The 21,398-nt window shown below is 43.2% G+C and overlaps 1 protein-coding gene across 3 annotated transcripts in view; it reads right to left on the reverse strand.

The window, feature by feature from the left end:
* Positions 1 to 13,413, reverse strand: part of TFAP2B (transcription factor AP-2 beta) — a 34,237-nt gene extending 20,824 nt beyond the window's left edge. For 2 of the 3 annotated variants that reach the window (XM_069805586.1, XM_069805587.1), the window contains exons 1-4: positions 13,230 to 13,412; positions 12,265 to 12,493; positions 7,188 to 7,646; positions 1,931 to 1,991 (exon numbers count right to left, since the gene is read on the reverse strand). In XM_069805586.1, the coding sequence (XP_069661687.1) occupies positions 1,931 to 1,991; positions 7,188 to 7,646; positions 12,265 to 12,345 (601 nt within the window). In that variant the 5' untranslated portion in view covers positions 12,346 to 12,493; positions 13,230 to 13,412. Of the gene's footprint in view, positions 1 to 1,930; positions 1,992 to 7,187; positions 7,647 to 8,871; positions 8,899 to 12,264; positions 12,494 to 13,229 lie in introns of all 3 variants that reach the window. The other variant, XM_069805588.1, reaches the window with a different exon arrangement.
* Between the last annotated feature and the right edge of the window lie 7,985 nt (positions 13,414 to 21,398).

Below are 21,398 nucleotides of genomic sequence, written 5' to 3' on the forward strand. Positions count from 1 at the left end.
TAGAGCTCAGCATTACTTCCAAGGAAGAAAATACTGCTACAGTGACTTTAAAACAGTTGCAGACGAATCTCAGGATAGGGTTTAGTAACCTAATTTCCAGAGTGCATATGTATCCTGTTCATCGTGGATAAACTGGGAATGTCTCTTCCTATGGCTGCAAACAGACACGTGTAATCCCACCTATATGGACTGGGTCTCTATAGGCGGCAGCTGCTCGACCTGGGGCCGTTGCAGTGCCCATGCACAAGAAGCACACGTAAATCTGTACCTAATACATAGAACCATTAACATTCCCATTTTAGTGCTATTCGCTATCTAACTGTAGCACCCAGCATGCACATTAAATATCTCTGCTGTCCTCGCCATCTGAAGGAGGGAGAGACGCAGACAGAGGGAAAAAGGGAGTAAAAAAGAGTATTTTGGACTGGGTGACCAAGAGAAGAGTGTTCTGCGAAAAAAACCCAGATTGCGAAAGCAAAAGGCGAGCACGGAGCAACATTAGAAAGGAATCTCTCGACCACAAATCAAGCACCAATTAATCAAATACACCCAAGAGGAAACATCGTGTATGAGGTGTCAAGTGGGGGTGGGGAGGGGAGGAGCGGGGAGGGAAAGTGAGAGAAAAAAAAAAGAGAAAAATACAACGAGAAGCCATCAGGTTACAGACCTAGAGCACAAAACCTGCTAAACATTCAAGCTGAACTAAACCAGGAGAAACAACTTTTTTTTTTTTTTTTTGTAAGGTAAGTAATTTTCTGTTTCTCAAAACCACCTTCGGCTTTTCAACCGGTGGTCATAAATGATGCTGCCAAATGGTCTTCAAGTTTTCATCTGTCCTCCCTCAAATAACTAGAGCTTGATCGTGTGTGTGTGTGTGTGTGAGAGAGAGACTGTACACGAGGATTTGAATTAAAAAACAATAAATACACGGAAGGACCTCATGCTGCCTTGAACACATTTTAAATAAACACTCTCCCTGTTATTTTGCTTTACATCCTAGAAGATCATCTCTATTAAAGTATTTGTGCGCATTTGACAAATAATAAGGTCCTGGAGATAAGTGCTGTTGATAGTAAGCATTAGGGACAGCATTTCTAAGCCTCATCTCTGGTACTTAAAATTGAATCTAGAAATAGAAACTCCTTAGATAATTAAAGATAGCTTTTCCTACATTTGCAGTGTGTGATCTGTTTAATGTCTATCAGCATAACACAACACTAATCGCCAAGCATCTTCGAGTGACTGTCAGAGAAATGTAAAAAAATTAAGCAGCTGCAATACGCCCAAAATGAGTTATTGTAATTACATTTAATTAGTTTAATTAGTTAATTATTTTGCTTACAGCTGTACAAGAGACTGCAAACATTTGTTAATATCACATTCCCTTTAACAGTATGGGGTGATTCTGCAGTTACACTAAATCATGTGCGCATATGTAGAAAGATTTAAAAAATGGGCATGGGGAAGGGGGGATTCTTGGAGGAAGGGGGGAAAGAAGTCGGGGCTGCCTCTCCATAGGCATTTCTTTCTCTCCCCTTCACGTCTGATTCGCCTGGGAAATGCATTTAAGCCCCCAAAGGGAATCAACCCCCTTCCCCCATTAAAAGCCAAGGGGTCCCCATCGAGGACTATTGGGGGGGGGTGGAGGAAGAGGAGGGGGCGCGTGGAAACTGCATTTGGGCATGGGGTGCTCCATGAGAGAGCATTTGTGTAATTAAACCCTTTGAAGGACGGGGGAGGGGGGATATCAACTTTTCCTTTCACATCTCTTTCCTTTTCCCTTCGCTCTATCTGCCGATCCAATCAACTATTCATCTTGCTGCCATGTATGCCTGCTTCCCGGATAAATTAATTGCCCCAAAGTAAAAATATATCATGAAGATATTGCTACACAGTAAAAGTTTGTCTAGCTTGTTGGAATAATCCATACCTTTTTTAATGACAGACTGGTCCAATAAGTTCATACCGCTGTTATTGGCATCTTCAACTGACTGTGGATATAAAAACATCACTATTCAAATTGACTGGATATTAAAGAATCGCGTACATAAATCATGTCATTCCAAACTGGAGTTTCTGTTATTTCCATTTATATTAATTCACTAGGGGAGGAGGGATTTTTTTTTACTACTATTATTGTTATTATTATTCCCCCAAATCGACAAGGAAATGAAATTCTTACAAATTATATAGTCTTCTAATAAAAAAAGAGGTGTGAAGCATATGGGGTGCAATACTGGTTTTGTTATCTTATAAAACATAGATATCACATAGACTTCTTTGCATTCGATAAAGCTTTATATTTCTTCCTTTGAAAATCTGGCAATTTGGCAACATCTGCAAGATCTATGGCATGACATAAATGAACACGATTAAGGACAACTTAAATTCTCCCTCCCCTTTCCTCCCCCTCCCTCCTTTTTTTTTTTTTTTTTGGTTTGGTTTGGTTTGGTTTTGTTTGTTTGTGTAACCCTGCTACATCTTAATAATTCAAGGGCCATTTACTTTTTATATATAATAGTTTACATTATGGACTTTTAATTAAAGCCTGAGCAATTCGGAGTGCAGCGCAACGCCCACATCGTATAGGGTACAAGCAGAAAGAGATTTACAGCTCCCGAGGTTGCTTCCATGTCCTGAATCAGTGGGGACGGGGAGGGGGGGAGCAGGAGTATCCATTATCAAAAGTATGAACTATTAAATTGATTGCTTAGAAAAAGTCTCCCGATCTCATTTTCAAAGCCCTTTTTTTTTTTCTCCTTTTTTTTTTTTCTTCTTTCTTTCCAGCCCGCTTAGGAGCACACCTGTTATTATGGCATTAACTTCTTGAGCAGGGAGGAGAACAAAGACGGGCACAGAGGACAGAGTAAATGTTGGGTTTCATTTCTCAACACGAAAGTGGGATACACAAAAACAAACAAACAAACAAAAATTACCGCTGAGTCTGCGGTCGGCACAGCAAAATCGTCTCCCAAAGAGAAGAGGTGTCATAAGAGCAATTTATTGCAGGATTACGACAGGTTCCGTTTTAGGGTAAATTCTGGGTTTCAGAGAAAGGGAGGACCTGTGGGTTTCTTGGTTTTATTATTTTATTTTTCTCATTACCGTCTAGGGTTTGGTTTTTTCCCAGGTTATTGCATATTTGGGGAGTTGTCACATTTTTTTCCCTGGTAAGGAAAACATCTTTACAGCAAAGCAATTATTTTCTTCCCTATTATTTTAACTTTATCTTTGCTACACCGAGAGGCTGAGCTCATCCGGATCCAGCCCTTATCTCCGGCTCTCTCTCTGCTCAGCAGAGACGTTCAAGATGGAATACGGTTTAGGAGAAAATTACATCTCCCCAAAATGTGACGGAACAATATTTTCTATGAGACCTTTGCTTTCATTTTCCCTGAATCCCGGCTCAAACGAGCGCGCACACACACACACACACACACACGGTGGGTTCCTTCTGTCGTGTGTTTGTGCATGGCTGTGTCTCTCTCTCGTAATCAATAGGCTACATACCTAAAGGGCACAAAATAAAATTACAAAGTCTTCCCTCCTTTCCCTGAGCAGCTCCCAAAGAGGGATGATGAGCAAATCCTGCAGCCTGCTGGAGTGCATCGTGGTGCTCCTCGATGGCACAGAATTGGAGGTAAATATGAAACGCCATCTTTCCTTTTCTTTTTTTTTTTTTTTTTTACCCCTCCTTATCTCACCTTATCTCTGGAGTCGATGGTTGTGCACACGCTTTATGTGTGTGCGTGCACTCCGCTCGCTCCATCAGCAACGTGGGTTAGTTGTTGTAGTTAATGAGAAGACTCCTGTCTGATTTTCTATCTAATTACGCCCTCCTGCTGGGTTTTTGTACAGGATATTCGCTCAGCATGCTGGCAGTTAATAGTCACAGAGAGGATCGTAAAGATTTAATTAGGACTGCATGCGGAAACGTGGAAAAACAACTCAGACTTTTAATTACTAGACTTCTTTAGTTAAAAGTGATACCAGGGGTTACTTTATAAGAGACTTGCGTGTTTTGGTGCAACTTAACTTTCCGTGTCTGTAGCTAGCACATAGGAGAGGGGCCGGCAGTGTGAGTGAGGAGGAGGAGGAGGAGGAGTGGAGGTGTGTGAGCAGGGAGGGGAAAGGTGATGAGTCTCCAAATATACTTAGAAAATCTGGAGAGGAAGATTCCCCTCCCTCCCCTCCTCCAATAATCTGATAGCAAGGAGCTTCCTTTATACCATATATATACACCTTATTCGACAGCTAGGGCTATATCTGAGGAAAACGCCTGAAGACTGAGCTTTTTGTTTTCCTTTAAAGAATCTAGATTTCCCCCTGTTTATTTTCTTTATCCTATCTTTTCCTAGTAAACCCCTACTTTTGCCTAGCCGGGGGAAAAAAAAAAAAAACAACCAAACAACCAAACACCCCTCCACACACAAACAAAAACAACTGGGGTGGCAACGGTGTTTTTCAGAATCCCTATTAAATGATGCAAATTTGTTTTCAATAAGTAGGTCTTGGCTTCTCTGCTCCCTGTCTGAGGGCTGTAAATGGCAGATTGAAAATTCCTCTCGAAAAGGGCAGCAATAGCAATACAATACGTCCTGTTTACAATAACAGAGCGCTATCGTGTTACAATCACTTAATTCTACCCCTGGACAATGGCTCACACATGGCCTGGATTTGGTGTTTATAAAATAACTACTGTTTCTTTCTGTCACGCACTCTCTTTCTCTGTCTCACTCTCCCTTGTCAGGCCAACCTATTCTCACGGCACTTATTTGATCAGACATGCATAAGCTAAAGCAAAGAGACACATCTTTATCCAACTACGTACCTAGATATCGGCTCAACTTTTTGGACTACCAAAAAAGGAACAAAAAATAATATTTGGGACCCTTCCTGGCAAGTCTCTCTAGTGTTCGTGGATAATAAGTATATGTTGCCTAAGCAGGAATCTCTGTAGCTGGAACGGATTCCTTGAATCTAGGATAAATCCATATTAAAAATCAGGGTGGAAAACTGCCCAACTTCATCTGTCACTAATGGGGGGACAAGAATAGAAAATGCTGAACGGTAGGAGCGAGTACTGGGCTGCTTTCCCTCCCGCCTGTGTTAACTTGCAGTTGGACACTTCCTCCTTCACGTGTTTCTCCTTGGGATACCCTCCTCTCCCTCTTCCCCTCCTCCCCCAGCCTGAGACCAAACTTTTAGAAAGAAAAGGCCTCTTCCATTTCCCGCGACGTCAGCACCCCAAAAAAAGAACTCCCGCCCTGCTGACCCACAGCCTCGTCTGCCCCGGCCCATCCCCATCCCATCCCCATCCCATCCCCATCCATCGAATCGCATCCCGGCCCCGGCCCCAGCCCCGGCCCCGGCCCGCGGGTGGCGGCGGGACGCGCCGCTGCGCTCGGAGCCGTCGGTGGGACGCACTTTCCGGGAGTGCTGCGCCCTGCCCGCAGAAGGGCTGTTTTATTGGAAAAGGGAGGGAGAGCTGCTTTATTTGAGCTGAGCAGGACTCTTCCTTCTTTCCTTTTCCCTCCTTCTTTCTTTATCTCTCCCTTTCTCCCTCTCCCCCTCTCTTTCTCTCTCCCCCTTTCTTCTCTCTCCCTTCTCCAGTCGCCCCCTTTCTCTCCGTTTTCTCCTTTCTCTTTCTTTTCACTCTTTTCTCCCTTTTATATCTTTCTTCTTCTTCTCTCTTTTTTAGCTCTTTCCCTTTCCTTCACCTCTCCTGTCTCTCTCTTTCTCACAAGAGCAAACAATTACAGGCTTTTCTTCGGGGAAAGTGTAAATATCAAAGCACAAACAGTACTTAACGTCTATCGGTTGTAGAGAGAAAGAAAGAGAGCGATCCCCTTTCTGCATTCACAGAGGTAAAACTCGCCTTGACCTGCAAGCCAGTTTGTCTGAGCCAGGAATGCGAGACGAGACCTGAGCATCGTGCCCGTGGGGGTCAGGGGCTGCCCCCAGGTCTCAAAAGCAGCTTGGAAACCCGCAGAAACCAGCGACCCGACGGCCACTGAGCTCGGAGGCAGGAGCAAATCCAACCAGAAAATCCTTTCTATTTCTAAAGCAACTCGCCCCAGCAAAGCTCGGCGATTTTCCAGTGAAGCCCTAAGACAAGCCTCAAGCCAAGGCAATACGGCCCCCCCTCTTCTCCGCCGCTGATTCCTATAATGTTCAGCAGGATTCTTTTTCAGCGCTATTTTTTTGTTCCTTCTCAACCTCCTCTCTCCTCCTTTCTTTCCCCCTTTCTGTAACTTTGAAGTCCGTATCTCATCCAGTAGTCCAGATCTTTATTTATCCCAAGTCTAATTATATATACATATATATGATACATAGATTTGAGGGAAAAAAAAAAAAAGGAATGGAGGGGAACCCCCAAATCCCGACTAGTAAAGCCTGATGCAGGACCTGGCCCCGGGAAGCTCCAGCCCCCGGCTCGGGGGTCCCCACCGGTTGGCCATCCCCTGCTTCAACAAGGTACAAACCACCCCAGCACCGAAGCTGTTAAGGGCCTTTCTGTTTTTAGGAAATAACACGTGATGATGAGTTTCGCGTGGGATGGGAGAAGGCTGGGAAATACTGTGCTTTGAGCCCGGTGAAACTCCTTTGTTACCCAAAAGGGGGAATAAAACTATTTAAAATCAGTGCTACCCTACCAATTATACTTAAAAAAAAAGGGGGGGGGGGGAGTGGCTGATCACCGGTTATTGCTTCTGGTTTGGGTTTTGTTTATATTTTCCCTCCCTCCCGGTTGAAAAATGTAGTAATTTGACAGTTTCATCAAAATCCCTGAACTGCAGGAAATTGGTTTGGGGTGGGGGGAGGGGGGAAGCTGAGATTGCATGGGAAATAACTGGAATTCGAAAAGCCAGGCTTAAACTCTGCCAGCTTTTGAAACACGTGGAATATTTAGAGCAGTATGTCTGCCTTCCCCCTGCACTCTGCTGGCTTGCCATGTAGGGGAGGGTTTACAAAGCTGAGCCTGTGCGTGACAGCGATGAAATAACTTCTCTTTAAGAAAAAAGAAAAGAAAAGAAGAGAAAAGGCGAGGGAGGGGGAGTATCACAACTCGAATCCCAAGGCGGAAAAAGGATGGTAACCCCCCCCGGAATATTGCTGAGGGATGGGGGCTCCAACCTGGAAGGCAGCGTCTGCATTGCCCAGGAGAAAGAAACGCGGTGCCTTACCTGGACCTCCTCCATCCCTGGGTGTCCGATGCCATGCAGAGAAAGGCTGTCCCCCATGCCGGAGTCAAGGCCATGGTGAGCTGAGTGCAGGAGGACGTCTGGCCTCCTTACAGAGTGGTAGTCCCGCCTGGGGTCCAGTCCCGAGAGCTGGGGCAGGGCGGCCCGAGGCTGTGGCAGCAGTGACCCCGTTTCTGATCCCACCTCTTGCCTCTGCCTCTGTCCCCAGGGGTGCTGCTGGGGTTGATGCAAGGGGTTTAGGGAGTAGGGGTCATTGACATGGGAGTAAGGGTCCTGGCTTTGGTGGTAAGGAAGAGGCTGGTAGGGGGGTGGGAAATAAGGCGGCTGGAAATCCGAGGATGGGGTGTGAGAGAGCGGAGGAGCGCTGGAGTAGGGTCCCTGCGAGACGGATCCCAGCTGGGACAGCCTGGAACTGTGGCTGGGCACTCCATCATGCCGGTCCTACAAGGGGAATGAAATAAGAACAACAAAAAAAGAGGACCTTTTTTTTAAAAAAAAAAAAAAAAGTAAAAGGAGCACAAACCCACCCCACAATAAAATCGATTACAAATGTCAGCAGCTGTAAACTAGGGTTCGGATGTGCCCCCTTCCCCGCCAAGGATTAGAAATGTTCCAGCGCTTTGCACCCAGATCCTGTCTATTCCCAGTAACTAGCAAGGAGGTGGAAGGGGGGAGTGTGAGGGAGAAATGCTAAATGTCAGAATTAAAAATGTAGGACTAGTGCTCCATATGCGTGTGTGATCTGCGACTTCAGTCCAGTAATACGATTCCCCCTCCAGCAGCCCCCCAAATAAAACCAAAGGTAAAAAAAAAAAAGAAAATGCAGAAGTAAGAAGCCCCAAGCCACCCATCCTTCCGAACATCCCCCCCCTTGTCCTGCCTAAAGTTTCCAAACATCTGTTTATTCCCTCTGCTGAAGTCCTGAAACTCAAAATCACCAACCCATCTTCACCTGGAAAAGACCAAAAAGAAAGTTGCACTTCTCGGAGGACTCCGAGGTAAGAAGTTGTGCGAAAAAGGACTTGAAAAAAAAAACAAAACCCAAAATAAAAATCACGGGGGCTCTTTGTATAAAGAGAGTCCACCTCTTTAAAAAGAAAAAAAAATCAAATAAACTAAAAATGAAACATCGGTACTGAACAAATCCAGTCGCTATGATTTCTGCAGCAACTTCCAGTGTCTTTTGTCTCCTTTTCCAGTATTATATTCCGGAGAATGGGGTGGGGGTTAATTGTAATGAAAAGTCTTTGGGGTGTGTGGGGGGACGTGGGGGGGGAGGGGGAGTGTGTGGAGGCTTCAGAGAAAAGGTGGGAGAGGAGTTTTGTCCAACTCCATCGCGCTGAAGCTGCGAGGCTAAAAGTAAACAAGAAAAATATCTATTCCACAAAGTGTATCTCAAAACCCCACAAGCAATGGCACACATGGTTAAAAAAAAAAAAAGGAAAAAAAGTTTTTTTTTTTCCCCTGCTCTCCCCCCAAACTCCCCTAGCTCAAATCGAGAACACACAATGCAAAAAGGGAGAAGCAGCTGCAAGCCTCCTCCAATTATTGTGCTAAATTACCAAGCCAAAGGCGTTTAAAAAGAGAGAGAGGGAGAGAGAGAGACAACAGATCGAGAGAGAGAGAGAGAACATGCAATTCTAGTACAACATGGATCCAAACTCACCATGGCGGAATAGGTGTGGACTAACATCTGGAAATAAAAAAAGTCTTGTAATAGCTAAAAATAAAATAATGGTGATAATACTAATAATTGGAGGGAAAAATATCAAGGAGATCTGCAAAGGGACGTGTTGGACACAGGAGAACAGCTTGAGATATTTCGAAGTCTATCCATCAAAAAAAAAAAAAAAAAGAAAAGAAAAAAAAAGACCAATGCCCCCAAAACCGAGCCTGGAAACCTCTATCTACATATATGATTTACCCCTCCCTCTCTGTTGTTTTTTTTTTCCTTTTTTTTTTTTTTTTTTTTTCCCTTTGAGCTCCCAAATACAATCCTCTTCAACCCAAGGCTAGGCTCAGACTGCTCCGCTACCCCTTCCTCCCTTTCCTTCTCTACACCGCCTCATAATAATTGATATTCATGACTATTAATATTACACGACTACTTTAAAGGGAGAATGCAGGACCAAATGGAGCGTGAAGCTGGCAGCCAGCTCGAGAGCTCCCCTACTATTGTAAATGACGTTCATTCAGTGGAGAATTACTAGATGTAATCAGACGAGGGGGGCTGGCAGAGGCAGAGTTTGGGGAGAGGGAGAGGGGGGAAAAAGTTTAGCAAGGAAGAGGCATAACTTCAATTAACTCGAGCGGAGGAAGATGAGGAAAGTAGACACTGCTGAGCTGGAGCAAGGAAGTGAGATGAAGCAGTGCTAGAGGCGAAGAAGAAGAAAAAACATATTTCCTTTTTTTTTTTTTACATTTAATTATACATTCCTAATACGAGGAATTGATTGCCTTTGGTGCTTTTGTTCCTGCAGTTGTTTTGGGGTTTTTTTTTGGTGTGTTTTTTTTTTTAAACAAATAATGACGGAAAAGAGGCTTTTCTAATCCTTCCCTTTTTTTTTTAAGAAATGGAAGAAGAAATGTGCAGTCACTGTAATATACGTCTATTTACAGCGAAGATTAAGCCCTTCTGGTGCGTGTTACAGATCGTATTTATTCGCAATAGCCGAATAAATACTTGAATCTGCGCTAAGCTGGGCTCCACTTTTTTTCTGAATCCTGTTCCTCCCACCCGATATGAAAAAAAAAAATATATATGTGCATACATCTCCCGGTTTTCACCCAAATGTAAAATGTATGCAGTGAATTTTAAAGGATAGTAAATTCATAGTTTTGAGGCGAAGCCAGGGGCGATATAAAACCTTTTTGATGTTGCAGGAACCCGTTCAACTGGACTGTCTGCCATTTCTGTTAAAGTTCAACTTACGTTCCTTCCTAAAGAGACTCACACTTCCCACAGCAGCCCCCCCCCCCCGCACACACACACACACACACACACACACACTTTTGTTTTAGGAACAGATTCAGTTCAAGTGGCTGAGACGCCTCTACCATCGTGGTGTTAATTATAAATCGGAAAGAAGAGAAACATTTTTTTTCCGAGATAAATCTAGGGGGCTTCAGCTCTTAAAAAAAAACAACAACAACAATATTTTTTTTCTTTTTTTTAAAGGCTCCACGTTACAAAATGTCTTGGAGCTCACCCCCAAGCCAGGGTACACCCTGCCCGCAGCCGAATCCCACCCAACCGCTCTCCCAACTCTGCCTCTCTCCCACGGCAATCTAGAAACACGAGTGTCCGTAAAACTCAAATCCCCTTCCAAAGGAGGGTGGGGAAAAAACCCCAAGAACCCAAACGCAAACCAAAAAAACCCCCAACCCAACCCCAAATCCCCGACATTCCCCGACCTCGCTGGCCAGGGAGGGGAGATGTTTTGTCGCCTGCCGCTGCGGGCACAGACAATGGCCGGGGATGGCGAGGGAAAAGCAGCCAGGGCTCAGCGGCACACACACGCCGGGCTGGGCTCATTCTGCATATCGCTGGGGGCTGATAATTAGCCTGACGGCAGATTTTGGGGAGCGCCGACTTCGCTCCCCCGCAACCGGCGGATCCCTTCCTCGCTTCCCTCCAGCCCGTCCTTTCCCCTCCGGTCGTGAAAAGCCGGAGCTCTGCCCTCCCCTTCTGCCTTTTTCTCCCCCCTTTTTTTTTTTTCCCCGGGAGTTTTCTCGCTGGAAGTGCGAAAGCGCTCCCGGAGGGGAGAGTGGCACCGGCGCCGGCCCCGACGGCGCTTCCCCGGGCTGCGCTCCCGGTCCCTGCCCGGTCCCCGGTCCGGTCCCCGCCCGGTCCCCGGTCCGGTCCCCGGTCCCTGCCCGGTCCCCGGTCCCTGCCCTCACCCAGCCGCCTCCCCACGGCTCAGCCCCCGCTCTGGGGCTGGAGAATTGCGCCTTTTTGAAAATCTCTCCTCGCCATCGCCGTGCAAATACCTCCCCCCCACCGCTCCAAATTAAAAACTACAAATAAAAGAAAAAAAATTAAAATGAAAAGATAATTTTGCAGAGCGCCTTTCCTTACGCTTTTTTTTTTTTTTTTTTTTTTTTTTCCCCCGTTTCGGAGCAAATCGAGCAGGCTGGTTAACTTACAAGAAATGCATATTCGCGGAGCCCGTTTGGGAAAGATCCGGCTCAGGAAACCGTGCAAAATTAAGAAAGGTTTCGCAGTGTTTACGCTGTGATTTTTTTTTTTTGTCTGTTTTTTTGTTTCTCCTTTCTCGATCTGCTTTTGGACCTCGAAAATAACGAGGAGGTCTGGATAAAGCACACAACTTTTCGTCTCCGCGGACTATGCGGAGCTGCCTTTGAATGTGTCGGTTCGGGTGTGTGTACGCACATACGTGCAAGAATGTGTGTATGTGCCGCTTAATTAGTGCGAGTGGATGTATACATGCACATCTTACCTATTGCCATATAGAAATAAAAAGTCGTAAAAAACGTATCCGATTGTGAAAACAAGAAAAAGAAAAGAAAATCCAAATTCAGGTTGAGCTTAGCTTGGAATTGCAAAATAAAAAAATAAAGGAAAGAAAGGAAAGAAAGAAATGTATCCAGTCCCTGAATACGAGAATGTGTTTCTCTTCTATTTTCAGCTTTTTTTCTCTCGACATTTGTCCATATTTAATCGAATTATATTTAATTCGAGGTCTAAACAATCAAACTCTTGCCTTTAAGTTGCCTCATTCCAACCCCCAGATCATTTCTTTGATGTTTTAAATCGCATCAAACAGCTTTTCCATGAAAAAAAAAAAAAGAAAAAGAAAAAGAAAAAAGTTAAGGACTTGGCATGCTGAATACAAATATGCAAATAAATAAGCATTTAAGCATTTACTCTTGGTTTCCCATCTCTATACTTGTGTGTGTTGGTGTATGCATCTCTATATCTGCCTATATGTAGATGTAGAGCTATATATGTATTATATAGTCATGCCTGTATCTATATACTAGATGTATATTTAAATATACATATACTCTCTTACTCATATGCATATTATATACTCACCTCATAGATATCTTCATACTTGACATTTTCAACCAGTTTCCAGAGCATGATGGCAGGCTGTTCTCTAGGAGGTGAGTGCATTCATGTGAAGAGCAGATGTCTGGATTCTCAGTACTTCTCTGTCTGTAATGATCCATCTATAATTGGAAATGGGGGACAGACACCAAATCCGACGTTCCTCTTCCATCGCAACTTATATCTGTTGTCTGAAACAATAGGCTGCAGAAGTCTACCTCAATCGGATAGTAAAAAACATTATCTGTTACATAGTTACATATATCTACAGACATATATGTGACTATATATATACATATACACACATATATAGACTTAGACTTATATGCAGGCATATAAAGATATATACATATACGCAGTTACACATACACAGGCGTACATATACATGCACATATACACACATATATCTCTGAACACACAACTTTTTCCATGTACAGACATATATAAATTGACGCGTTTATATATGTAAATTATATATATTCTTGCATATGTAGGCACATGTATACTACATATTACATATGCATGTATACCTGATCAACTTATATAGGAGTGTATATAAATGCACATTTGTGTAGATATTTATACATCTACACATATATATGTGGATATACAGTGATCAAATATACATACTATATAGTGCATATATCCGCTATTTTAGCAGATGGATAGATAGATGGATGGCTAGATAGATAGAGAGACTAGAGAAATTAATGAATATTTTTTCGGTCCTATTTATATTAAAATAAAGAATAGGTTGCCTCTGCACGAGGCGATTCATCATTTACAACGAGATATTACGTTTTTCCCCGCATGCAATATGCTTTTATTTACATGTCCAGAAATTATCCTCTCATATGCAGTAAAACACCAAACCAGCGTCTCATCAAGCACATTCAAGCAAATCTAAAAGGAGTAAATTTAGATCAGTGATTTTCATTTGAAAGCCTTACACTTCAGACTTGGACTGTATATTTTATAACTTGGAAACACTTTTTCTGAAAAAAAAAGAAAGAAAAGAAAAAGGAAGAGTTTAGCAAACCCTTCTCTGCACACATTTGAATAGCGATTAGCTACTTTCTGAAAACGATTAAAAACAGAGTTGCATTTGTGCTTTTCCCGGGTAGCCCTCGGTTTGGAAGGGGAGAGGAGGAGTTGGACCATTTTTAACCTTTATTTTTTTTTTTTTTTCCCCAGGCAAACCTTCCTTCGCATTGTCCGTTTTTTTTTTTTTTTTTTTTTTTAACACGTTGTACCGCAAAGAGGCGACCTATTCTGCAGGCAAGCAGAGCCCATCTCTGCCTTTGAAAGGAAACAATTGAGCTTTGCAGTGGGCTGGTGCAAGGGGGGGGGGGGGGGCAGGGAAGGGAAAAAAAGAGAGACACAGAGGCAGAGAGACAGAGAGAAAGAAGGTGTTTCTAAATTCGAGATCCTGTCTCTGGAAACTTCAAGCTCTGTCTATAAGGTTCCTACAAATCTTTGTTATTCTGCATGGGATCCTATGGGAAAGTGCATAGTGCCCTTTGTACTTTCAAAGGTCCTACAGGTAAAGATGCTTTTATATATATATATTTATATATATGTACAATCTCGAAAACAAAGAGAACTTCATCAGGACACACTTCTGGTGGTGTTTGGTTGGCTGATGGGAAGGGTGGGCTTTTCTTTTTCTCTTTGCTTTGGCCTCAATTTAAAGCAGAAAGTATAAATTCATCCTTTTTCCCCTCAGCCTACCCCCCCCCCCCCCCCATTTCAAAGTGTACATCTGCTAAAAACTCAGCCCTCAAAAAGCAAGATGCAGATAACAGCCAGATATTATAAGAGGAGCTGGACAACGGTCTTGCTGGAAGTTGTTAAAGCAGGTTTGTTTTTTTTTTTCTCAGCATAGCCACCGCTGCATAGAGGAGGAGGAGAAAAGGGCACATCTTTGAGTGGGTTGGACAGACCACTTCAACCGAAGCAATAGTGTAAAAAATGCTGAAAAAGGAGAAAGGATGTATGCTGTTTGCATGTGGATGTGCAGAGATACCCATGCAGCCACCCCACACACGCCCTCATGCATCTATAGATCTGAATGGCCCTCTTAGAAAAATACCAGGCTCATAAAGGGACAGTTTGCCATCACTTTTGTTAAAAGTCTTTGAGTCATGTCCTGGAAGGCTGGCACAGGGCAGGGTGAATGTCCTTCGTGACAGCTAATGCTTTACAATTTCGTGGCACCCTGAATTAGATATGCTCTACGTGCTGGGGGAAGGGAGAAAAAAAAAAAAGAAGCTAAAATAGATCTGATGACCACTGGCTTTCTGCTAACAGAGTGGGAATTCTTTTTTTCAAGTCCCACTATTATTACATTTTTTTGCACTTGCAAAAAATGACAAATGTGTCTCAAGCGATCACTTAGAAAATTAAATTGAACAAAGATACTTGCATTTTTTTTTGTGCTTGTTTTGCACCCCCCACCCCCCAGCTTCCTTAAGTCTAATATAGCAATTTTAAACAAGAAGGCTTGCACTGATTTATGCCCAAAATGTGCAATAAACCCTGGGTCCAAAATGCGAGACACGTACTCAAAACTGACCATTATGAGCTATACTTTCAAACCTAAAAAAAGAAAAAAAGGAGGGGGGGGGAAGGAAATCCAGACATTTTCAGGCAGTTTTGGGCCACACTTTTACAATCTCTTCGAATGAAAGCCCCGGCTTTTTCAGCGGTGAGCTAAGCAGGGGCACTTACAGCCTCCCTCTGGCAGCTGCGATTGCAAAGGAGCATTTTTTTTTTTTTTTTGTCCTTTTTATTTTATTTTTTTTTAAGGCTACCTCTCCATATAACCCTGTCCCCCCCCCGGTAGCGAGGCCGGCCCTTGGCGTTGAGCGGAGCAGCGGCGCCCCCTACTGGGCGTTCGCTTCCCCCGACAGCTCCTCCCCAAAGCTGCTGCCTTCCCCCCCCCTTATACCCATAGCTGGGGGTTATAAACAGCCAAACATCGCCTCTGCTAGAAATACTGCTGATATCAGTGGGTCGTCCGTCAGGATAAAGCTGCAGGTTCTTCTTTACACCGGTTTTTCTTTTTTTTTTTTCTCAACAGACCGCTCAGCGTTCGAACCTCTACCTTAGCCTTAGAATAAATCCTTTCGCTGCTACTTTTAAACGCGGGGTGTAGGCTAGCTCAAATATCCAACTCATCTCAACGAGATGGTTGTTAATAGCCCTGGCGGGGAGAGGACCTGCCACTTCGGTGAGAAGTCAGGAAAAAAAAAAATCGAGCTTAATTCAACAAGTTATGCTCCTCTCATTTCATATGACATTTCCAGATTATTATTATTATTATTATTATTATTTTTTCTTAACTTTGCCCGCACATCGTCAAGACCCCGTTTCAGAAATGGACTTTCAAGCCTGCTCTGCCTTTTAAATCCAGCGTGGGTCTCTATAATAAACTGTATACTCTTCTATATCCAACTCCCAGCAATTATTATTGCTGGCTGGAGTTTAAAATAAATCCATTTATCTCAGCGCCCTCTGCTGCTCGCTGCAGGCTTTCGTGTAAAGACAGGTTTCTGACACTTCTGACTAAAAATCCCGGTTTTTTGGAAGTGTTTGGTGCCTTTTCTTGCCAACTAGCTCTTTTTGTTCCTGACACTTTTCTTCCATATGTTCTCACGTGTATTTCAGAATTCAGTATTTTTTATTAAAAAGTTTCTTTGCAGTTTATTTCACGGGGGGGGGAATGATATAACATTGCAGGTATCTCAAAATGTAGCTTAAAATTCACTGCCTGCTTATTCATGGATATACAAAAAGAACTGATTTTGTGTGCATTTTATACCTTTTCTATGTGAATAATACCAAGACTCATCTCTCAAAATAGATCCAACTTCCCATCTTGTTTGCTGGAAAATCTAGTTTCCCTATTACAACTACAGACATAACTAGGCTTTTTCATAGAATCATTGAATGGTTTGTGTTGGAAGGGACCTTTAAAGGTCATCTAGTCCAACCCCCCTGCAATGAGCAGGGACATCTTCAACTAGATCAGGTTGCTCAGAGCCTCGTCCAACCTGGGGGACTGTCCAATGCTGGATGTTTTCAGGGATGGGGCTTCTACCACCTCTCTGAGCAACCTGGGCCAGTGTTTTGCCATCCTCATTGTGAAAAATGTCTTCCTTATATCTAATCTGAATCTACCTTCTTTCAGTTTAAAACCATTAGCCCTGTCCTATTGCTACGGGCCCTACTCGAAAGTCTGTCCCCATCATTTTACATTTTCCCCAAACCACCAGTGCTCATTCTTTGTGGAGGGACATCACCAAACTGTCTTGTTGCTCCCTGCTCACTTAGATGGCAGGAACAGTTTATAGCAAGCCAGGAAAGCTCAACCACATGTGCTGAGCCCCATGGACAGGCCCAAACAGTTTGCGACATTTAATAAACCTGTGGGGAAGAGACTGGGGGCTTTCCCATCAGTGGTGACCTCCTTGGGGACACACTTTGCCACAGCCCCTTTCAGGCTGTTCCCAAACCCAGGATCAGGGTGAAGGAGCCACCTCTGGGCGTCAGGGCCCATCTCCCACTTCCCTGGGGTTGCTAACCTCCTTGTATGACTGCTTGCAGCCAGGGAGGACAAGGCAGAGACAGTAACTCAGTCTGAAATGTCTTCCCTGAAAAGGGCTCCAAAACATCCTAATAACCATGCATAGGAGCAAGTAGGCTAGAAAGGGCTGGTGTGACCATTTCAACCATCACTACTAACCACCTGTGAAAAGAAGGGACAGAAATACCTTTCTGAAGTCTACCACAGTCTTCCCTGTGATTTCTGACCTTTTGTATAAGAGGAAGAGAGTCAAAAAGCTCTGCACTGGACAGACTTAGTAATGAACAATCAACCCAAGAGTCACAAAACAGAAATCCTACCAGCTGGCTTGTTGCCTCTGTCTCTTTCTCAGTTTTAAGAGAATGTTTATAACAATGTTTGACAAACCCATGGAATGCTTTGGACTCCTTTTTCTTATGAAGACCAAAGTCCTGTTAGTAAATAGTTCATAGTATGTTTGAAGACGTTTAGTCAGTTTTCAGGAGGGCATTTCTGCTGCCTTTGCTTTGGGGTTTTCTCTTTGTCTTTCCCCTCTGCCTCTGGGTCTTTTGGGATGGTGAGGAATTGCATGGGATGAATGACAGCAAGGAGTTTAGGACAATCAGAGACAACCCTATGGAAATCCCAGTCCTTACCACAAGGAGACACTGAAGATACCCTTGGTAAATATTTCCAGCTGAGAGAGAGGACAGTGGGCTATTTATTTTTGGCAGCAACTGTAAAATCATCAAATGGCTGGAAAACTGCAGAGACCAGGAAACTTAAAAGAAGAGAGTAGGTGAGTAGAGAAGAAATTTTAAAACAACATCTCAGCAATTTGGTATTTTTTTTAGGATGAGAGTATTCTCAAATATGAAGAAGCAGATAGGTACAAATTAAACAGCATGACACAAAACATCTAAGTTTGTTTTAAGCTAGTAATAACAAATATCCACTCATAGCCAGTAAAGCCATACTGATACAGTCTGAAAGAGTCAGTCAAGTTGAGCAGAACTCTACTCTCTATTTGGAGAAACAATTACATTTTTTTAGTTAATAGAATCATAGGATCATTTAGGTTGGAAAAGACCTTTAAGATCATTGAGTCCAACTGTTAACCTAACACTGCGAAGTCCACCACTAAATCATGTCCCTAGGCACCACATCTACATGTCTTTTAAATATCTCCAGGGATGGTGACTCAGCCACTTCCCTGGGCAGCCTGTTCTAATGCTTGACAACACTTTAAGTGAAGAAATTTTTCCTAATATCCAAACCTTATATCCTAAACCTCCCCTGGCACAACTTGAGGCCATTTCCTCTTGTCCTATCGCTTGCTACTTGGGAGAAGAGACCTACCGCCACCTCGCTACAGCCTCCTTTCAGGTAGTTGTAGAGAGTGATCAGGTCTCCCCTCAGCCTCCTTTTCTCCAGGCTGAACAACCCCAGTTCCTTCAGCCGCTCCTCATAAGACTTGTGCTCCAGGCCCTTCACCAGCTTCATTGTTCTTCTTCGGACATGCTCCAGCACCTCAATGTCTTTCTTGTAGTAAGGGACTCAAAACTGAACACACTGATTTGTCTAATTGTGATAAAAAATGAGCTGAGATGTCACTCATCTATCTGTGGTACTCACTTGGCCACCAGTCATTGATAGCAGGAATCCCAACTTAAGCAGCCCAGGATACACTTGGCTTTCTGGGCTGCAAGTGCACATTGCCAGCTCATGTCCAGTTTTTCCCAATCTAGTTCTCCCAGGCCAAGCCTCGCACAGCCCATAGGCTATTTGGAAAAGGGAACCCCTCCAAGCATTGTCTGTATTACTATACCGAGAAGAACTCTGGTACCCAAGTTTAATTAGGTACCTTACTCATGTCTCGGTGTTTTATCCCTCTGTACTACCTGGGGTTTTTTTTTCACAAGAAACCTGGGTATATGATGTCAACAAGGACCTGGACCTTGGGGCAATGTGATGGGATGCCTCACCAAACACCTAGAAGTAGCTTTGGCATCCCCTCTTCAGAACTCTTCTACATACTCCAAACTCTCTGGAGCAGGAATGATAATCAGATCTCCCAGAATGAAGAGTGTTTCAGGCCTTTTTTCTCATGCCACTACCTTTTAATCTTTATTTTGATCTGATGTAAGTGCTCAACTTAAGACAGGGGTAGTGAACTTCAAATAAGTGTTTGGCTCCCTAAGGCAGAGAGCACAAAGCCTTGCTCATGTCTTACTGGACCTTTGTATGAGCTTGGATTGCTCCATGTTGCTGGTTTGAGTCTCCTTGTCTTAGGACCCAAAACTCCCTTTGCTCTTTGAACAGGGGTCCTGAGTGCTAGCTTCATGGCTTTCCATGACTGACAGGAAAAGCAAGAGTTAGGTGGCGCAACGTTAAACCGAAGGCTTTATGCACCATCTACCACTGGATGATTTATCCTTTGTAACACAAAGGGGAGTCTGGGGAGTCCCAAGAGCTGCTGTCACAGCTGCAGGGTTATCCTTCCTCTCCACATCCACCTTTTGAAAGAGAATTAATCCTTTCTAAAACCGCTTCCTCCTAGAAGCCAAACAAAACACACAGAAAAGTTGCTAAACTTGTTTCCTTAAAAATTTTAAACTAAACATATAAGGATATCAACTTTTCAACTTCCTCAGCTGGGATATTGACACATTTGAAACTGGTTCATTCATCAGAATAAAGCATATACTTTTTATTTCTTTATTGTTCCCATTCTCAAACAAAAGCCCCTGTACTTAGATAGAGTCACATAATCAAGGACAGGCAAACTGCAGCCATTAACAGGAGGTCTCAGTTTTATCGAATGTTTAGTATGACAGAAAGTTAGGAGATTCTATTTTCATTTGTTTAATCTAATTCAGCTATGTTTATGTGGATACAAACTGTTTGTATGTGATTTGGCTGAAAACCAAGTTTTAATTTATATTTATACAAGGAAATACACTTTTCACATTTTAGGACAGCCTGTAGAGCTAATTTTATCTATGCTCAAGATACAACATTTAAATTTCATGGCAGGAGAGGGTTGATCAGTTTAAAGGAAAGAGAAGAAAAATTAAGACCTGGCCTGTTATCTGATTTGAGAGTATTTTATTTTTCTCCAGTATCATCCTCCCTCACTTTCTTTTTAATTCCTCCATTCTCTTAACTTGCTTTCTGGAAGTAAGCACTCAGATAATATGACCATATGCTTTTGGGAGTTAAAAAAATTCTGGGTACATGAAAGGAGACATAGCAAAATCAGCAGACTGAATCTATAGGGGAAACATATTTCAGGCTCCCCAAATTGCTCATAATACATCCAGAGTCACACCATTCCCTGGGTGCTCCCTTCAGTTTGCTCCTCAACTGCACTGTGGCCATCAGGGACCTTAGCCCAAGTAATAGTGGGGTCCTAAGTTAAAATACTCATTATCTGTGGTTTTGAGGGAGGTTAAGCCCCTTCCCTTCCCTTCCCTTCCCTTCCCTTCCCTTCCCTTCCCTTCCCTTCCCTTCCCTTCCCTTCCCTTCCCTTCCCTTCCCTTCCCTTCCCTTCCCTTCCCTTCCCTTCCCTTCCCTTCCCTTCCCTTCCCTTCCCTTCCCTTCCCTTCCCTTCCCTTCCCTTCCCTTCCCTTCCCTTCCCTTCCCTTCCCTTCCCTTCCCTTCCCTTCCCTTCCCTTCCCTTCCCTTCCCTTCCCTTCCCTCTAGGTTAATAAATAAAACAGTGACAAGGAACATTTCTGGATACTCAATTTTCCTTTTACTCAACAGTTCACAGGATCCTAGCATGGTTTTGGCCCATGTCAGCAATTTCAGGCAGCTCCCAGGCACAGTCTGGGAATCAGCAAAGACCAGACACTATTCCCAGGAGGCAGATTGGGTATGACCACCCTGGTTTAGAGACTGAGTTTAATAATATGGGTACAAGCTACTCTGTGCCAGTTAGACTCATGGCACATAGTTCAGATATAGTTTAAAAAATCAGGTGCAAACTCATTGTTTGAATTAGGTTAACTGCATCCTCACTGCCTTCCACGCAATATTTATTCTAGTGATAGAATATGATTTTAATATTAATATTAATATAAACATGCAATTTAGGGTTGTAATCCTAAGGTAATTGTATATCATTGCTTTCATTATTATAAATGCACAGGCACAATAAAAATCAATGTTTCCTGCCTAAAAGGCATAGGAATGAGCAAGTGTAAATGAATCATTTTAACAGCTCTGAAATTAAACATTTTGTTCTCCAGTATCAAAATGAGAATGTTGAAAATTCAAATTTTAGCCTTTCTCCCACCCCCAGCTTTGAAATGAACATCTAATGATTTGATTTGGCTGCCAGAAGAGAACCTATGTTGCAAAAAACTTTCAAGCACTTGCAGCTTGATAATCACATTTGTTTATGGAGTTTCAGAATACCTTCCTAAAAATGTAATGGCAGTGCTCCTTAAAAAAAAGGCTCATAGTATTGCTACTCCATTTTGCCAACGTTGGTCTTCATTACTGAAGTTCAACATGGTCATTTGTTTCTTCAACTAGATGATTAAAT

This window comes from Haliaeetus albicilla, chromosome 18, assembly GCF_947461875.1.
Source record: "Haliaeetus albicilla chromosome 18, bHalAlb1.1, whole genome shotgun sequence".
In the NCBI taxonomy this organism is placed as follows: Eukaryota; Metazoa; Chordata; class Aves; order Accipitriformes; family Accipitridae; genus Haliaeetus; species Haliaeetus albicilla.